This window comes from Lepeophtheirus salmonis, chromosome 4 (assembly GCF_016086655.4).
Source record: "Lepeophtheirus salmonis chromosome 4, UVic_Lsal_1.4, whole genome shotgun sequence".
Lineage (NCBI taxonomy): Eukaryota > Metazoa > Arthropoda > Copepoda > Siphonostomatoida > Caligidae > Lepeophtheirus > Lepeophtheirus salmonis.
In genome coordinates, this window is record NC_052134.2 from 13372650 (window position 1) to 13392506 (window position 19857).

Genomic DNA, 19857 nt, shown 5'->3' on the forward strand with positions numbered 1-19857 from the left:
TCTGAAATCGAAAAGCTCCCCGATACAGCAAACTTTCGACAGTTCCGTCACTGGCGTGACAACAGGAATGCTTCATCGAGAGCTCAAAACTTCGCGTCTTTCCCTCGCGAACAACAAATATGGACCTTCCTCAGCGCTCTGGGAACACACGGCAAGCAAATCCTGGAGTACTCTTACAAGATAGACTTCGAATCCTCTGATCTCACAGTCAACATCTTAATCGAGCATCTTCATCATTACTATAGAGGAAAAAGCAGCAAAGTTGTTGCTGAAGTTAACTTCATCAAAAGGAAGCAAATACCTGGGGAGTCATTTGACAAATATTGGTTCACGTTGAAGGACATGGCGGACGAAGCTGAACTATGCAATCATTGCCGCGACGCACAGATCGTCAGGCAAATCGTTGTTTGGATCCGTGACAACGACACAAAGGTTGCTCTTGAAGAAGAATCCACGTTTCCAACACTAGATAGAGCAATTGCCATCTGTAGGGCCAAAGAGTCAGCTAACAGATCCTCCTCCAAGATATCCAACACCCAGATCCAACATGTCCAGACTAGACCCAGATCCAGATCATTTGGTCGATCTAAAATCTCAACCAACCGCTCCTCATCATCGAACACGGATGGATCCAAGCAATCATGCAGAAACTGCGGCAAAATCCATTCGCCCAGTAAACAAGTATGCCCCGCAAATGGACAGAATTGCAACAGCTGCAACAAGAAAGGACATTTTGCTTCCATGTGCCGTAGCTCCAAAGTCTCTTCTGTATATGTTACGAACATAGACAAACAATCCTCAGAATCGAGATCAAACAAGTTTTGTGACCTCAGATCCATCACTGCCCACTTCTTCTCCATGAATGGAATCTCGCTGGGATCCCGCAAAAACGTGCTCCCAGACAGTGGTGCTTCAGCAAACCTTATAAGTACACAGAACGCGGAACGTCTGGGGTTCAACATAAACACTGGCAGAAAGCCTGAAGGCCAACTCACAGCTGCAAATAATCTCAGCATCAACATCATCGGCGAGATGAAGGTCAAAATAAAATATCATGATATCATGACACCGATAACTTTTCAAGTATCCAATGAGTACCAAGGCACACTCCTCAGTCTGGACACAAGCATTGCATTAAAAATCATACACCCTGAATTCCCAGTTCCAATTGTATCCGTCAGGAACGTCCAAATGTCCCGTCCCGTGTTCGAAGTCCTTCACGTCAACGGTGACTCGTTCGAGTCTACCCCTGCTACAACCACTTCGCATCACTCGGAAGCACCGGTTCACAAGAATCAAAACATTCCTGAAGCTGGAGAAGAAAGTATCTTCGCCACCAAGGAATCCCTTCTAAGAGAATACTCTGACGTCTTTGACGGAGAAAAACATCTCAAGGTCATGGATGGACCTCCCATGGTCATCCACCTCAAGCCCAACGCAACTCCTTTCAAAGTTAGAGGTCCCAGACCTATCCCTCTACCTCTTCGTGAGCGGGTCAAAAAGATGCTCGATGATCTAGAGTCCCGAGGAGTAATTCAAAAGATTTCTAAACCTACTGAATGGGTCCACCCTATGTCAGTTGTTGCCAAGGGAGAAAAACTGAGGCTCACTGTTGATTTAAGAAAGTTAAATGAGCATGTCCGCAGGCCGGAGCACCCTATCACCTCTCCCAAAAATGCAGTGTCCAACATTCCTCCTAATGCAAAAATTTTTACAACTCTCGACGCCACCTCTGGATATCACCAGATCCCACTTCATCCATCAAGTCAAGATATCACTACCTTCATCACCCCCTGGGGACGCTATAAACACCTTCGTGCCACCATGGGCCTCTCGTCTGCAGGAGACGAATACAACCGCCGGGGAGATGAAGCACTCGCAGGGATAGATAACATGGAAAAGGTTGTTGATGATATCATTTTATACGATAGTTCTATGCATCTTCACGAACAGAACGTAAGGAAACTCCTCGATCGCTGTAGAGACACTGGAATCACTCTCAATCCCAAAAAGTTCCACTATGGTCAAACAGAAGTCAAATTTGCTGGCTTCAGAGTGACAAGCCAAGGCATCCAAGCTGACCCTGAAAAAATAAAAGCCATCGCTCAATTTCCAACACCTAAGAACATCTCAGATCTCCGTTCCTTCTTAGGATTGGTCGAGCAATTAGCAGGATTTTCAGACACGGTTTCAGCAAAATTCATGCCTCTCCGTCCACTCCTCAGCCCCAAAAATCCATACATCTGGACAGAGGATCACCTCAGGGCCTTCGAAGAAGTCAAAAAGTGCTTAGTTTCTCCACCCATACTAACGACTTTTGATCCCAAAAGGGACACAATGATTCAAACGGACGCAAGCAGGCTTAATGGCCTAGGGTATATATTACTTCAGAAGGACGAACAAGATGTCTGGAAGCTTATTGAGTGCGGTAGTCGCTTCGTCACAGAGACAGAGGCACGCTATGCCATGGTTGAGCTAGAGTTGCTCGCTGCTGTCTGGGCACTTCGTAAATGCCATAGTTATCTTTTTGGTCTACCGGAATTTACGCTAATCACAGACCATCAGCCTCTCGTTACAATCATTAACAAAAAAACCCTTGACGCCGTAGATAATACAAGAATTCAGAGGCTCAAGAGTTATTTGACCCCTTACGATTTCAAAACAGTTTGGAAGAGAGGCAAGGACAATCGTATGGCTGACGCACTCTCCCGATCACCTGTGGATAAGCCCACCCAAGGGGACGATGACTTCACCCAGGATATGTATGGATCAATCCACACAATAACAGCAAATCTCCTAGACACTCTCAACAACTCAGATATATCTCAAATTGAGTGTGATCCCATCACCCTTGAGAGTATTGCACGTGATCCTATCTTGGAAGAAATCGCTGAAGCATCTCGGAACGATCCCATCTTCCGCCTCTTAAAAGATAACATTTTGGGAAAAATGGATAAACATAATATCAATCCTGTGCTAAAACCATACTCAAAGATTCTTCCCCATCTCACCATTGACGACGATCTCATCCTTTTCGGCGACAGAATCATCATCCCACAATTGAAACGGGATCAAATCCTCCAACGACTACACTCCAGTCATCAGGGGACAGAAAAGACATTAAAACGGGCTCGCCAAACCATTTTTTGGCCTGGAATTACAGCTGATATACGTAACATTATTGAAGCTTGTGAAGAATGCCAAACTCGTCGATCTCTACCCAAGGAACCTTTGAAATCGGACCCTGCCCCTAGAGATGTTTTCCAGGAGATTGCAACCGATTTTTTTTTTTTTTTTGAAGTCAGAGGAAAGCACTATTTAGCAATAGTCGACCGATACTCCAACTTTCTGCTCGTTCACAAATTTTCGTCAGCACCAACATCTAAGTCTCTTATCAGCAGCCTCCTCCACCACATCGCCACCTTCGGTAGACCGTTAAGAATTTTTTCAGACGGAGGACTTCAATTTACAGCAGCAGAAACACAAAACTTCTTCGCTCGCTGGGGTATTGCACATAGATTATCATCACCACACTTCCCTCAATCCAACGGACTAGCAGAATCCGCCGTTAAATCAATTAAGGCTCTGCTCCTTAAAACTGGGAATACTGAATCTGAAGCCTTTCAGGAGGGGCTGCTCGAATTAAGAAACACACCTCTACGACATGGCTCACTGTCCCCATCCCAAATCGTCTTTGGAAGACCAATGAGATCAAGACTCCCTGCTCACAATTTATCACTTGCCGAGGATTGGCAGGAACGCCTCAACGAACACGACCGCCACATCGCCAAGCAACATGAATATGCAAAGAACCACTACAACAAGACATCAAATGAGCTTAAACCCATCCCTATTGGCTCCAAAGTCTGGATCCAGGATCCAACTTCCAAAATATGGGATCGGACAGCCACTGTTCAAGGCAAGAAACAAGATAGAGAATATCTTCTCCTGCTTCCATCGGGCAGAACACTATGTAGAAACCGACGCTTCATCCGGATTCTCCGAACTCGCGAGGACATAATTACAACGCCTCAATGCGAAAGTACGCTCAAGGATAACAGCCAAACTGACGAGCCTTCGAACCCACAACGACCTAAAAGATTAAGATTCGCTCCAATCAAATTTACCCCTTCGGATTGACTCAGGGCTCGAAAGGGGGTGTGAGGATAGACGTTAAGAGCTCGGCTCGTGAGCTATCGCCTCATCCCTATTTATACGACGCTCTGACGTCAGAGAACATCTCTGACGATGACTAGAACATTCTATCAGTATTCATTAGTATTATTATTGTGTTATAAGTAAAGAGATGTACACGTGAGAAATTAGAGAATAAATACCTATTAATTACATAAGATTACGTTATATTATTTAATCGATCTTATGGTAATCCCACGAACGAATCACTCATGCAACGGAGTGGTTTCAGTACGGAAAGATCCGGAGCTTGATGACCCGGTCTTGACTAAAACACTGAAAAGTTGAACTCAAATACAGCTCTGAAGATTGGATCTTTACTCTTTTCTTTAATTCTAAATTTGTATAAACTATTTAGAATGAGTAATTTATAATTATTTATGGAATATGAAAGGAATCTATAATGAAGGTGCAAAATTATTATTGAGAATTATGAATATAGATAGATATGAGTATAATATTAAAAATAAGTATTAGTATTTGGTTTCTATTTATATTGCACTATGTAGGCTTTATTGATGATAAGCTCGACAACAATTGTAGCGGCCTAATTCATCAATACAGATTTAAGTTTAATAATTTTCTTTCCTTAGACCAGGGACTCTCAACCTTTTTTTTTGTGATGTACCACTTGTAAAATATTTATTTAACCCAAGAACCCCCTTGCCAGCAAAAAATTTGTTTAACTTCAGTGATGTACCAATTGTAAATTATTCTTTCAAAATCTCAAGTACCACCTGAAGTGCCTCCAAGTACATCAAGGGGTACGCGTACCCCAATTTGAGAACCACTGCCTTAGACGAGACTACAGGTAGATCCGGACATTACATATATTACGTAGCATGAGGACTCGAACTTTGCCTGAAAATTGAATACTTTCCTTTTGGAATTGTATGTCCATTGAATTTTAGAATAAATACGCTTTAAAAAATTAAATTACCTAAATTATACGCATTATACTTTATATAAATGGAAATGTGTATAAATTTTATCTTGAATTAAGGAAGAGAAGCTACAAAATTACTATAAGTCATATATATAATTTCGGTCATATCCATCAAAATTATATATTTAAACAAATTGAGTTGTCTTTTTTTGGGCCTTGATGGTGACGATGTATTTGTTCTTTGACGTCCTACATAATGTGGAATCCAATACTTGGTAATATCAATTTTTTAATTACGAAGCTAATATGATTTCAATTACTTAAAGAAATTAAAGGAAATGGCAGTTTAGTTTTGTATGCTAATATCAAGGATCCATATTGTCAACCCGTTCCATGTCTTTATAGAGAGCATTACCTTTTTAAGACACAAATGATCCAGGACTAGATCCAGTAAATGAATCACATCAAATATTTTCATACTTTTCAAGTTAATGGCTCTTCAAAAGATGTCAAATAGTGTGATAGAAAACTGCGAAGTACGTACTACTAATTTACAGTGTAGAAGTCTCGTTTAAAGTCATTAGACACAGAAAGATATGTCGTTGTTTCGATAATGCCAAATTAGCCAAGAATCTATATATAGGATGTCAGAGGCTAGTGTATTCAATGTCATAAATCTTAATTGGACAATTTCATCTATTTTTATTCGATCTCCAATATTTATCATTGTGTTAAGTATAAAAATCATCAAGTGTTAAATTCTATTAATAATTAATAAAAAATGATGTCAAAGTACTCAATTCATTAATATTAAATAATGATTATTAAGAATAACGTAAATTCCAGATATTATGTTATATAAACTTCCAGATATTTTTTGCTGAGACAACTTTCATAATTCCTTTGGAAAACAATTAGATATCTCCTTGTGATGTTGAAAAATCATTGTTGAATGGCTAGAACATAAGAGAAAAGTATCAAATTTACATATTTTAGAAATGATTAAGACATTAAGTCAATTATTTTATACTTTTTTGAAAATCTTTTAGGTTCTATGTCTAATTTGAATTTGACACTTGGATCACGAATCTGTAATTAATTGCCTATTTTAAATAGATCTCAATTTTATCAAGATAAAAATTACTCGAGGGATATTGGATTAACTTAATAGTATTTATTGAAAATTCTATGGGTTACAAACTTATATTTGTATTTCTACATAATGATCAGACTGTTTTAAAAATACAAACGCTAGGGTGTCCCAATGCATTTGATGGTCGTTTGAATAGTCCGTGTAAACAGCGAGATGGCACGTATTGATGTTATGTTTATTTAGTAGCATCTTTTGGAAGAACACACACCAACTTTTAGCCAGATCAGTCAATTTATTTCTGTTTGACATTCGTTTGAATCGAGCAAGTGGAGTGATTTTCAAAAATCGATGAAAACAAATTATTACGTGTGTTGATTAAATGAATTTATGAAAGACAAAACACCTCAGGAGACTATAAAGAAGCTTTATAAATCTTATAGTAGACTCTGCACCTTCGATGAGGACAGTATCAAAGTGGTTTCAAAATTTTCGGAGTGGACATATGGGCACAAGCGACGCTGAACCTTCTGGAAACCCTGTTAAGATTTCTACTCCAAAAATGCATGATGTGGTAATGAATGACAGACGAGTGAATGTGCATGAGATTACTAGATGCTGTGGGTATCTCGAGTTGGAACCCTATTTCCATTAATTTTGCGACCGAAATTGCTGAAGTGTAAGCCTCTGCATTACCGTTATGGAAAATGACATTTTTTTGGGCCAATCATGACCGTTTTCTTAAAGCTCAGTTTTCAAACGGTGCAATAACCATGAATGATATATACCTGTAATAGTTTAATCCCTTTTTAGATAATCGATGAGGATTATTCCTTGGGAATCCAAAAGACAGTTGCCATAATCTTTCCAGCCGATTCCTCGATTCAAACAAATGCCAAATAGAAAGAAATATACTGATCTGGCTGAAAGTAAGTTCTTCCAAAGGATGCTAATAACCTCGATACACGCCATTAGTGCCATCTCTCGGACTTTTCAAACACCCTCGTTTAATAGAATTTTTTTATTCTCAAAAATTTATATTGCATCCATCCACCCATTTTTTTTTTATTTGATCTCAGCTACTCAAATATGAAAAAGAAAAAAATCCCTAGGACAACGATAACAGGTGCCTAATAGAGCTTAAAGTCAATTCGATGACATCGTAGGGTGGACCGGGGAATTTACATTCAAATGAAGATTACACAAAAAGTACTTATCATATATGTATTTTGACTCGTTATACTATTATTAAATAGATGTATGTGTGTTTTGTAGAACTTTGAGCGGTCTAATTTGAAGTCTATTTCAGTCATTCAGTAAAATGTGTTTAAACTTTCTCCGGTCTACTCTACTCTATATAAATGGATGATGGTGAGTTTATTTTTCAGAATTGATAAATAAAAGGAATCTATTACCTTTTACTAGGATTATTTTTACTTAAATAACACAATAAATAAATGTATTTGGAAATATATTTTTTATTTCGCAGTCAGGTGCTTTTACTCCTCATCCGCTATAATTAAACAATGGAAGTCTTTCATCAACTTAAAAGCTCTCTCAGCCGTATTATTAACTGCTTTAAAGCATTGATGATTTTTTCAGGCTTCAGTAATTTAATGGGATACCCTAATCAACACATATCGACCAAAATTAATATTGACACTAATCGGTAAGTTTTGCAAATAAACATAGTAAGGATTGTCTGCAGGGGATGGGCTGGAGGGGTGAAGTCCCCCAAAATTAAAGAATTTTGGCTTTAAAAAAAATAAAATATTATAATTTTTTTTTCGAAAAATTTATTATTTGAAATTTTTTTACTGTTCCATTTTTTTTCCAAAGAATTAAATTTTTTGAGTATGACAATGAATTTTTGAAATTTTTTGGGAAAAAATTTACTAATTTGTCATTAACTGTGGAATTTCTTACAAAAAATTGAATATTTTTTGTGAATAATGGTGGACTTTTGAAACTTTTTCCCAAAAATTTAATTTTCAGAAATATTTAATTTTTTGTGAACAGCTGTGAATTTTTCTTAAAAAAATTTGAAATTAGAAATTTAATTTTTAAATTTTTTTTTGAAAAAATTATCCCCCAAAAAAAAAAAAAAAAATATATAATCCTGCAGGCCACCCTTATAGCCTAAAGAATTGGGGTCTTAAAATTAAAATAAGTTTTGTCTTATATTAAATTTTTAAAATAATTTTTTTAGTAGGCCTTAAAATTGATTCTCTGTGTACATGGTGGGGATTTTCAATCCGGAACAAGTTTAGGCACCATTTTGACACACCTGAGATCTTTGTTTAATACAGTCTAATTATCAAATTCAATTGACAACACTGTATAGGAAAAACAAACACAATACTAGAAATGTCCTCCAAATAAGACCATCCTCCTTTTACCATTATTGTGTACCTCCATGGCGGATACACGCCCAAGGACGCAATAGATAATGATGCTATTGAGCTTAAATTTATGTTTTGACTCAGTATCATTCTATAATCTAAAAATTTGTGCAAATCAATTAATTAGAATGGGATGTATTCCAGAAAAAAACACTTTTAGGACCATTATGTTTTGCAAGGGAGATGCACCTCCTAGCACGCCGGATCTGAAGATTTTGATCACAATGTGTTGGAGAATCTTTGACAGAGTGTCAAATAAACGTGCACATACCACTGTTGAAACCTTGTGGGCTTCCATTCTAGAGGCAGTGGCCAACATGGACTAGGAATTCATCATCAAACCCTGTAGCAGATTCAGGCCCAGGTTGGAGACTGGTGTTGAAGCTGAAGGATGTTGGCCTTGAGTGATTGACCTCACTATGACCACTACATGACAAAGCAAATGATTTTTGAAATTCTGAATGAATTGTGGGAAATAAATTGTAAAATACATTATCCTTCAAATTTCCAGACGTCAAATCCCCACCCTTTATATTTGTATCGAAGCTTTCTTTTGTACCTTCATTTAGATAGGAAAAAAATCCTTTAAAATTTTATAATTTAATACGAAAAGTTTGACATATTTTTTTTCTTTTGAATGATTTCTCTAACGAATATACAGTCAAATGTATAAAATTGATACAACTTACACAGTCTTATAGACCATAATATTAAGATATTTTAAAAACAATTTTATAACTTTGAAAGCCGAAGAGTTATGAACCATAAACTAAAATACATCCATTAGAACCCCAAACCAACCAACCTTATTTAATATATAATAAGTTTATTATATACAAATAGTTAGATACTTTATATTAAATGTGTAGGGCAAGAGTTTTCCAACCTCGGGATCCCCAAATCTTGGAAACACCGACAAATATATCTAGTACCATAATAAATAAATATGAAATAGTTCAATGATTGATACTGTTGTAACTATTTAATTATTCGGGTATATAAGAAATTGACAAAACAAAGGAAAATACATTCCAAATTAACACTTTCTACATGTTTTTTGACAAAATCTCTTGATGAAATAATATCTACAATATCCACTAAGTCTACTGCAGACCACATCACCAAGATCATTCTCACAAACTAAACAATGAAAATAAAAGGAATGAAAGTCTAATATAAAGTAAAATGATAAGTTACATACCACAATTGAAACATGTCTTTTTACAATATCTATTAATGTAGCTATGTCTTCCACAGTAGTTCTTATAGTACTTACAATACCTAAATGTGTCAACACAAGCTGCAAAGAAAGAAAGAAATAACTTTTTTAATTATTTTTAAAATATGGGAAATAGTACTCACGTTTAGAAGTAGAAGGTGCTGGAGTTGTAGGGACTGGAGATGGGGATGTAGGGGCTGGAGATGTGGTTGTAGGGGCTGGAGTTGTGGTTGTACGGGCTGGAGTTGTGGTTGTAGGGGCTGGAGTTGTATTAGAATCTGTAGCATCATTTTGGCAATCATAGGCTAGTTTGGTCTTTTGAATATCCAAACTGCTCATTCCGCTTCTGTTAGGAATTTGAGCAGTTGTGGACTTTTTCAATGAAATTGTGTCTTTATTATTCCTTGAAAAGCTAGGTAGAAAATAATATTAGAGTATAATGTTATCGACTATTAAAGTTTTAAAAAGGAAACTAACAATCTAAGTCCATAGTGCATAACGGATCCATAATCGTAGTCCAATCCAAAGGTTGCCGCTCTAAATCCTGCAATGCAATTGTCATATTGATCAATGCCTACACTTCCACAGTATCGAATCGTAGCAGGCTCATTCTCTCCAAGAGCTCTCCAAAAGTTAGGATAGGCTGCAGTATCTATATTTTCCCAGTTGATTTTAACATATTGGTCTCGATCAGGCCTTGTTTGTTCATGAGAAAATCCAAGGATGTGGAGCAACTCATGAGTAATAATGCCCAAAATCTTATTTATCCAAAATCAAAGTTATTGTCAATAGTAGTTTTTTACATAATGAAAATCGTCATACCACACAGCCATTACTCTGTAAATGAAGTTTACTTATGCTTCTCCTACTATTGTAGCCAAGATTAGCATAGCATCCACTTTCACCAGTGAAGATATCTACATAATTTGTTTGATTTGTTCTTTCAACAAAGTTGACACATGTTCGATCCGAAATGTGTTTAATAGCATCCATGATAGTTTGTCGTTGACTTGAAGTGAAATTTGAGCTAATTATGTATGGTACAATTCCATTGGGCCATCGATTGCTTCGTCCTCCAATAAAGTTCCTCGAATACATAGCGGCTCTATCGTAAGCACCCAACAAGACTTTGCAGCTGCCCTCGTCGGAAACATTTCCCCCACTCAAATAAATTGTTAAGAGGATTTGAAATAATACAATTGCTATGAACAATTTTCCCATGTTTAAAAACCTAATGATGCTATAATAGACATTCAGCATGAATATATATACATTTAATCTTCTTTGTGAGATGTTTTTACACTTGTTTTTGAAATAATAAAATATTACAAGAATAGAAATTATCGAAAATGTATAGATGTATAAATGTAAACGCATAAATAGATTTGTGATGAGTGTATCTCATTTGGATTCCTTTAACAGCTTCTAATATAATTCATATTCTTTTTTAGAATTGTCATTATTAATATGCCACATCTCTTCATTTATTCTTATTTTTAAATAAATGGTGCTGCAAAAAATATTTATATTTTTTAGTCATTCATTGAGTAAGTAAATTTGTCTATAATCAAAATTTAGTTTTAAAAAGAAAATTTAATTACCTTTGGCATTTAGATAGATTTGTAAAAAAAAAAAATCATCGGAGACGAGACTTTTTATGTTGTTATTTTCCAAAGGTGTTATCATTATTCTATATTTCTTGAGGAGGGAACATTCAAGTATAAAGTGTGTATAATTTATTGACATCTGAATGAATAACATATTTATGGTTGATGTCATCTTGTCACTTATTTGATAACTTCTTACATGGAATTTTCTGGTGCTTCTGTAAACTTCAAACATAAATTTATACAGGGTGGTCCAAAAGAGTTGGGGAAATCTTTAAAGGCCTAGTACGAACAAATTAGATGTGGTAAAACAATATTTTTTAATAATTTGAAAGCTACATTTAATGAAATTTAGTTATTTATAATAAAATCCATCTCTCCTGATAACCTCAGCCACACGGATCTGGACCACCCTGTATGTATGTATCAGAGACATAAAGAACTTGTGACGTTGTATAACACGGTATACCAATTCAAATATATCCGAATTTTTCTTTGTTTCCTAAATTAAAATTTTTTTTTTTTACAAAAAAGCCTCTTATTTTTGGACTAACCTATTTTAAACAAAGTTTTAAATAAATTGTTCAATATTCCTTTTAAGTGACTTCTTTTTAGATAACAGATATATATTTTTTTTTTAAAGATTACTATTACTAATACTATAAATGTTAATTGTCTATTCGACCCCTTTCTTTCTTCGACCGACAAAACGTCGACCAGAAAAAAACACCGACTGACAGAAGGTTGACCTTAGAATATAAAATAAAGGGTTACTACAAATGGTGTTGCAATATATCCCATTCAGACATTTTCCGCCTAAAGCATACCCCAGGACCACCATTCCTATATAAAGTACGAGTAAGGGTCACTCCCGATCCCCCTTATACATGTTGGGGCTATTTTCAGACACTGCCGTGTCGCAAAATGGAATGAATCCCACCGCCACTATTTAAGTAACCACTAAGAGCCCATCACTACCCATATTTTACCCCCTTCCCCAATGTTTGAGTTTTTTTCGGGTATGGGCTGCCCCAAAATGGGGTGAAACCCACTGCCACTATTTAAATTTACCCCACCTCAATTTATACCCCGAAAGGGTCCCCTGAATTTGAGACCGTTTCGTTTTTCATCTCATTTTGAGGCTGGCGGTACCCAAAATAGCCCCAAAACTTCTACGTATAAATGGGGGTTTAAAAGGGTTCCTTACTTTTTGTTTATGTAGGGGTGGTGGGGTAAATATCTTGGGCTGGAAATGTCTGGAGTAAATGTTGTAGAAAACAGTTTTTCATATTTTGAAATGTAATATTTGCCGGTCGACGTTTTGTACGGTAGACTTTCTGTCGGTCGACGTTTCGACCTACTACCCTTTCTTCTATAGGGTCATTCAAAAAGAGCGGTTTTTTCCAGTAGGGATTTTTTGACAGGTGCGTACGAGTTCTGTCAAATTCATACGTCATTTTTACTCAGTATTTTCATACTTAGGTGAATTGGCCACCAAGATCGTGTGATATCACACCTTCGGACTTTTTTTTTTGGGGCTACGTAAAAGCAAAAGTCTATGTGGATAAACCAGCGACGACGATTGAAGCATTGGAGGTAAATATTAAGCGAGTTATTCGTGAGATTCCGGTCACATTGCTCGAACGCGTCGTCAAAAATTGGCGCGAAAGAATGGACCATTTAAAGGCTAGTTGCGGCCAACATATGAAGGGGATTCTTTCCTAGAAATAATTATAAAGGAGGGTTTTTTCGGTTCATAATAAAGTATTACTTTATATCAAGGTTAATTGAAATACAAGGTTATACCATAACGCGTGTACGACTGATGTTTGACTTCCACTACGTTTTTTTAGTATTGACGTCATATTGTATGAGTTTTTTGTGTGTTTTATCAAAATCCGCTTGTCTTGCTGAGGAGTCGGTATGATACATCAAATTGGAATTTTTAGCAAGGCGGATCATATGATTGCCTAACCTTGTATTTCTATAAACTTTGCGTTATATATAGTGTAAACCCTTTGCCAAAAAGGAGATCCCTAATATATATTAGCAGTAGATTTATTCATTACGATAGAGCGCAAAAATAATGCTCAAGTGTATGAAGATTAAAAAAACATGCAAAACAGAGATGAAATACAAAAACATTATTTCTATGTTGTCATTTAGTGATATTGGCTTAACCCACAATCCAAATAAACCATTGATGACTATTCAGAGAGTCTTTAGGTAACAACAAAGTTTCAAAGGAAGGGTGCATTACATCTTAGCGTCAAAGGAGCTTTCAATTATTTTTTCTGAATTCAATACATTCCTCTGCTCGATACCTATCAATAACTTTTTGTACGGTACACTCATATTCATCTATAGCCATAAGCTCTTTCCTCGTTTCTTGACCCCAAAGACCGACTATTAACTTAATCTTGATGTGTTCTACTAAACATTCCTTAGTTCCTCATTTTTCATTAAATTCAGCATGGATTGTAATTCGAGTTACCTCTCCTTAGAAGTCCTCAAAATAATGACCTTCTTTTTGATACATGGAGTGGAATTGAACTTTATCAAGAATGATGTTGTATTGAGAGCGAAAGTGTTTCCTTAATTCTTTTTAAATTTCAGAAACGGATAATAGTGTGTCTTCCTTAATCCCAATTGAGACTCTTAATTTTTCCCTTATCTCTATATCCATGAGTATCTTAAATTCGATAGTTGTTTTACGTTGTTTTTACGTAACTATCAACTCATGCCAATTACATCTAGTCTTCAAAACTGAGTTTTCATTCAACGAGATCATTCAAATCCATATTTGCTCTCAATGGTTCAGGTTTCCAGTTTTCTGGTCGATGTTTTGTCCATTCGACGTTTAGTCTATTCGACGTTTTGTACATTCGACGTTCTGTTGGTTGACGTTTTGTCAAGGCACCATCTAGAAGGATGTTCCATTAAGGGAATTAGGGCATTTTATAATGTGACCATGATATCAAATTTGAGTAATGAGTGAATTGATACAATTTGATTGAACTGAGTGAAACATTTGGTATATTACAAAAAATCAACAAAATATTGGTGAAGAATGTATTTAAAAAGTAACATTAATTCAACTTCAGAGCCATCTAGCGAGTAAAATATAATTTATGTATATATTTATGAATTAAAACACGTGACTGGGTACATAGTATATCTCAGATTTTGTACGGAATTTTCAAACGACTTTCGTACACTTATGTGCGATTTGAACACAAGTCGGAGAAAGAATTTTCTGTCTTGTGGTTCAAACGGATCTGGTTCTTCATCCGCTAGAATTACAGTCGAACCAAGACCGAAACCGAGATCGCAAAATTTTGATTATTTGTCTCGGTTCTTGTACTTTTGTTCCTATTTAGAATATATAAAGAAAAGGTATATATTTTAAAAAATAAATCAGCTCCAATCAATACGTGAATTTTCAGAGTTATTTTTTTGTACAATTGTAACGTTTCCAATGTTTTTTTTACGTTGCCAGGACGATACAGTTCTAAATAGCCTAGTGCTTCTTATGGATCTGGAAAAAGGGGTTTTAGGCACCGGACAGCGTAAATACAAAAGGGAAGGGGTGGGGTAGATCATGGATCTAGGTCTGCTACTAAGCATGTCAGGCCCTTATAATATGATAACTATAATATTTCTAAAGCTAGGGTTTCCCAAACGTCACTATAACCAGCTCCCCCTACACTAATAAACTGAGGCCCCTTTTATACGAGTTTTCGGAGCTCCTGCTGGAACTTGGGGTACTATGCAATCTGTATATAAGATAGATGCAGCCCTTTTTGTATCGAATATCATTTCCTGGGCCAGAATTTTCTTGTAACGCCCCTTGTTTTAAGTACATGTTACAAAACTGATCCTGTATAAAGAAGAAGCGAGACCGAAGATCGGAACCGAGGCCGATAGAGCTTAACCAAGACCGGAACTATTAAAACGAAAGAACTGAGACCGGGACTGATATAACTGCTGAACTTGAACCGGGCACAACCTTGGTTATGGACTATCAAGGTGGGAGATTGAACAAAAAAATGAAGGGTGCTCATGCTTTCTGTTCATTTTTTTATAAAACAACGATGAAAGTGGAAAAATTGAATGGCAATTCCCCAAAGTTCTCCATAGATCTGCCCAGTTTCTATAAAAAGAGAATAATTTATCTTCCAGAAGGGTTAAAAATAAATCCCTCTCCATCGGGACTAATTTATTGAAGACTGGGCCAATAGTTGGAATTAATTGCCTAATCTCAAACTGACTTGGCACTATTTCTTTTCCGAGGAAAGGTTGATAAATGGGTCATTCCACGACGTCAAGTGTACACACACTCACCGCATGACCATCCCCGATTTTGATGATATTCGGTGAGCTGGCTTTTCTATTCAAAATAAGAGCGTTTGTAAGATATTTGGGTTCTGGGACTCACCTGGTGTGTTCTAGGCCCCCTCAAAGTTGGGCCTGATGCGTTGGACCTGTGTTGTTTAGAGGGCCATAATTCTGCTCATAGTGGCTTGATTTTAACTCAAATTACGTCAAAAGATGCACAAGAATACAAATTTTAACTTATATTTACTCAAAGTATTATTTTAATCAAATATAAAAGTTTGGAGCTCTGGCGCAGCCTTCAAAATGGCGCCTCTCCCAAGCAGCAAACCCGATTTTGTTTTAATTTTCGTAGAACATATATCAATATTTGTTTTTAAACATATTTAAAATTCAGAATGGGATCTTAATCACTACCAACCAGAGCATTATTTAGAGTATATAGAGCCGCTTTTATAGCATATGATAGAATATAAGTTAAAGTTTGTGTTCTTGTGCATCTTTTGACGTAATCTGTATTAAAATCGAGCCGCTATGAGCGGAATTATGGTCTTCTAAACAACACTGGTCCAATGTATTAGGCCCTACTTTGAACGGGCCTAGAACGGCCCAGGTGATTCACAGAACCCTAATATTTCACACACTCTCTTATTTTGTATAGAAAAGCCAGCTCACCAAAAATCATAAAATTTGGAGATGATCATGCCGTAAATTGCAAAAAAGTGTGTACACTTGACGTGGAATGACCCAAATGCAAAAGAAGTCTTCTATTTCTTTGACTAATTTTAATTTAATAGTAAGAAAAGAGGAATTTTTCACAGCTTAACAACAGTTAATGTGAGTTAAAAAAAAGTAAAAATAAAACATAGTCGTGAATAGATAATACAGTATATTAAAGATATCACTTTATCTATATTATATAATTTTTTGGTAATAATATTTTGTTTGGCATCCATACTCGCCGGACCCCAACCCCTTGATTACAGCATATGAACGTCTATTGAGGCCAGGAAATGTGCTAAACGTGCAACAAATTTGAGTTTCTTTAATGAGCAAATAACTGAGGAATAGACAAAACTTGATCCAGGGTATATTTTTAAGACCTGCTCGTCACTTATAGGTCGGCTGAAGCACGTTATTGAGACAAAAGGTTTGTCTCTTATGTTCTTTGTACGCTATGACAAAATATCAGGTATCAAGTAATGAATCATCAAAGATTAGTGTTTTGTTAACTTAAAATGTGTCATAATTAAATTTTTATACGGTAAAATGTGAATATTATAAGGATATTTCTGTCTTTGGAGTGAGTAAACACCCCAAAGAAATATGAAAGGGTTCATTGCAGCAACATTTTCATATCTAAACACCAATTAATTTGAGTTCGGGCAATAACCGTCATAAAAATAATGGTATTATTTTATTCTTTGAATATTTAAAATCAAATTTATTATACAGAAAAAAACTGAACTGAAGATAATATGACTCCTTTTCGTAATAATAGCCTTTCAACTACAGCAATCAGATGTTGTAAATTTTGGACTCTATAATATGCTATTGGAGAAAATGAAATACATGAAAAGATATGATTCTTATTACACATAGCTCTAACTACGTTTTATATAAAAATTTAGTATGCAAGTGTTTTTCCAAATTTAAGTACTCTTCCAAGAATCAAGTAAATTATATATTTGTCATACAACTATATAGTATCTATAAATTTATTTGCATGTATTTATTTTTCAATTCTAATTGGCGTAAAAAAGCTGCTTCTTTTCGTTAATTTCTAGAGTCCTACGTAGAGTATTGTTGTTCTGTTTGTTCAGTTGTCTAATAGTTAAGTAGGGATAATTATCAATATAATTAAGTGTAATTTATAAGCATGGAGCAACGTATCTGAGCAGAGATGATCATCTTCAATTCAATATGTGTAGATTCCCTTTATAATTATTCCTACAAAATGAAAAAAAAAAAAAGTTATTTATATGGACTCAGGTATATAAAGATTAGAAAGATTAAATGTAATCCACTAATTAAGGAGTTGAAAACTGTCTAAATCCTTGTGAGTGCAAATAAAAAAAAGTATATGATTGATTTTTGGATATAGTTGTATCTAATCATTATAAAATATCAAATCGGGAAATATTAGGGTATCATCTCTTGTCTAGAATTTACATGGCTAGTGTACAAGGATTGCCCGGAACCATCCTTACTAAATAAAAAGTAATATCACAAATAACTGGCTCAACTTACCTTGAATTGATAGCCCTTAAAATGGTAATCTTTGTGATGAGTTCCTTACCCTCATCTTGATAAATGAGCAGTAAATGATTTCCTTCAACTAATTATATAAAAAACAGTTTTTCATTATTATTGATTCAAAAATAAGTGTCTTAAAAATTTTCAGAATAGAAATGAAAGTGCTTATGTCATCCTTTATATAAAAATGATGAGTAAAACCCAACTGAACGAGATTAATTATTCAGAGTTTCTTAAATGGATAGAAACATGGAATAATGATGTTAAATTGGGAAACACTTGCGAAGAGCAAATATCAATATTATGAACTTGTTGCTCATCTGAATACAAAAGTTCGACAAATCGTAGAGATTTCTGCAAACACAAATAATACACTGAATGAAGTAATAGAATACATTACTGAATACATAAAAGAAAAAATATAAACATCAGGGTCTAGATATAGAAAAAAACTAGGGTGTACAGAAACATTGGATGAATTTTACTTTTGCAGATGAAGCAGACATTTTTGAGAAGAAGCCAGAAGATTGGTTAGCTGGTTATATAATTTGCAGCATCAATGACGACGAAGTATGGCAAAAGTTGTTGAAGAAGACTCAACAGATGAATTTTAAAGATACTCTCACTTTATGTAGAACAGTATAAACGGGAAGGAATAATCAAAATAGTCTAAATGATCTAGTATCAAAGGGTGTCAACGCAAATACAAAATCTAGCAAAGTCAATATATATCGAAGAAGAAGAGTGTGTAGATGTCTAAAGAAAACTATTGATCGATCATTCACTCTATTCCAAAATTTGAATTGAATAAACAACGCATAAATGTACTGAATGCCCATGGAAATTACTTTCAAAATATAATAGCTACTTGTGACAATGGTACAATAGTATCCGTCGTTGGATCAAGAGCATTAAAATATATAAATATTGGACGTCGAAGATCAACACTTCAAAACTAAAATCATCAGGGTTAATCAATCTAAATTAGATATACTAGATGTTATTGATTTGATTTGAAATTGAGATGGGGAAATCGTATACAAAAAGAGGTAGTTTACGTGATAAAAAATATCCTCAAAAAGAGTTATTCATCTGACAAAACGCTTGTATTTAATTAGGAATTTTTCACCCTGATTTACCTCGCCCATTAAAAGAATAATGGATGGATGAACCTTTGGTAACTGTACAAAGTAAGAACGACATGAATAATCTTCTCGATAAATGTAGATCAGGAAATATAAATTTAGAGATGGATTATCAAAATATAAAAATACATCGCTTGAGTGTGGATACTCACCTAATCAAATTGTTCATGGTCTAAATCTTCCATCAAAGGTCCCTACTCATAAACGATATTTAAAAAAAAAACCCAAAAAACTGTTGAAGATTTACGTATAAAGTCAAAATCATAGAACGAGTTCTATCCTAATAATTTATTGGAATTAGTAATAGGAAGTTGAGCCCCGATACAAAACCCAATTACAAAGTTATGTGATAAATTTGGGAAAGTAATTTGACGAAGATATTAAATTTATATGGAAGATGTACATTTTCCATATTCCATTCCCATGTTAAATAAATACACATTATTTATTCATACATAGAATCAAAAGGATTTAACCTCATTCCCAAAAATGTTCTTTGAGGTTTGTACCCGTATGTTCATTTTTGCACTCATTGTAACTTTTTTAAGAATGAAGGCCTATTGAGGAGAACAGTATATTCCCTTTAAAATACTTCTTGATTTGGTTTGACAATAATACATTTTGTTACTTGCTCTCTATTTCTACCAATACCCTCCTGGTATACGGAATAATTTATTTGCTTAATTGAATGAATTTTTAGTTTTCTGTATGAAATAATTAATT

General features: G+C 35.1%; 1 protein-coding gene and 1 long non-coding RNA gene across 2 annotated transcripts; both read right to left on the bottom strand.

Moving 5' to 3' along the window:
- Positions 1-9535: 9535 nt before the first annotated feature.
- LOC121115606 (astacin-like metalloprotease toxin 3) lies at positions 9536-11035 on the bottom strand. The gene is made up of 5 exons (XM_040709682.2): positions 10614-11035; positions 10269-10549; positions 9935-10203; positions 9774-9872; positions 9536-9712 (listed from the first exon to the last, which is right to left on the bottom strand). The coding sequence occupies exons 1-5, from the start codon at positions 11010-11012 to the stop codon at positions 9609-9611; spliced, it is 1152 nt and encodes a 383-aa protein (XP_040565616.1). The 5' UTR covers positions 11013-11035; the 3' UTR covers positions 9536-9608.
- Positions 11036-17403: 6368 nt separating this feature from the next.
- On the bottom strand, positions 17404-18152 carry LOC121115780 (uncharacterized). Its single transcript, XR_005863668.2, has 2 exons — positions 17984-18152; positions 17404-17683 (listed from the first exon to the last, which is right to left on the bottom strand). It is a non-coding gene; the product is annotated as an uncharacterized lncRNA (long non-coding RNA).
- Between the last annotated feature and the right edge of the window lie 1705 nt (positions 18153-19857).

Bases quoted from the DNA above. Each gene is read 5' to 3' on its own strand.
- LOC121115606 (XM_040709682.2), bottom strand. From the start codon at position 11,012: ATGGGAAAATTGTTCATAGCAATTGTATTATTTCAAATCCTCTTAACA. The intron at 10,204-10,268 runs GTTAGTTTCCTT...TTTTCTACCTAG, and splicing joins ATGCACTATGGACTTAGATT to CTTTTCAAGGAATAATAAAG. The intron at 9,713-9,773 runs GTATGTAACTTA...TTCATTGTTTAG, and splicing joins AAAGACATGTTTCAATTGTG to TTTGTGAGAATGATCTTGGT.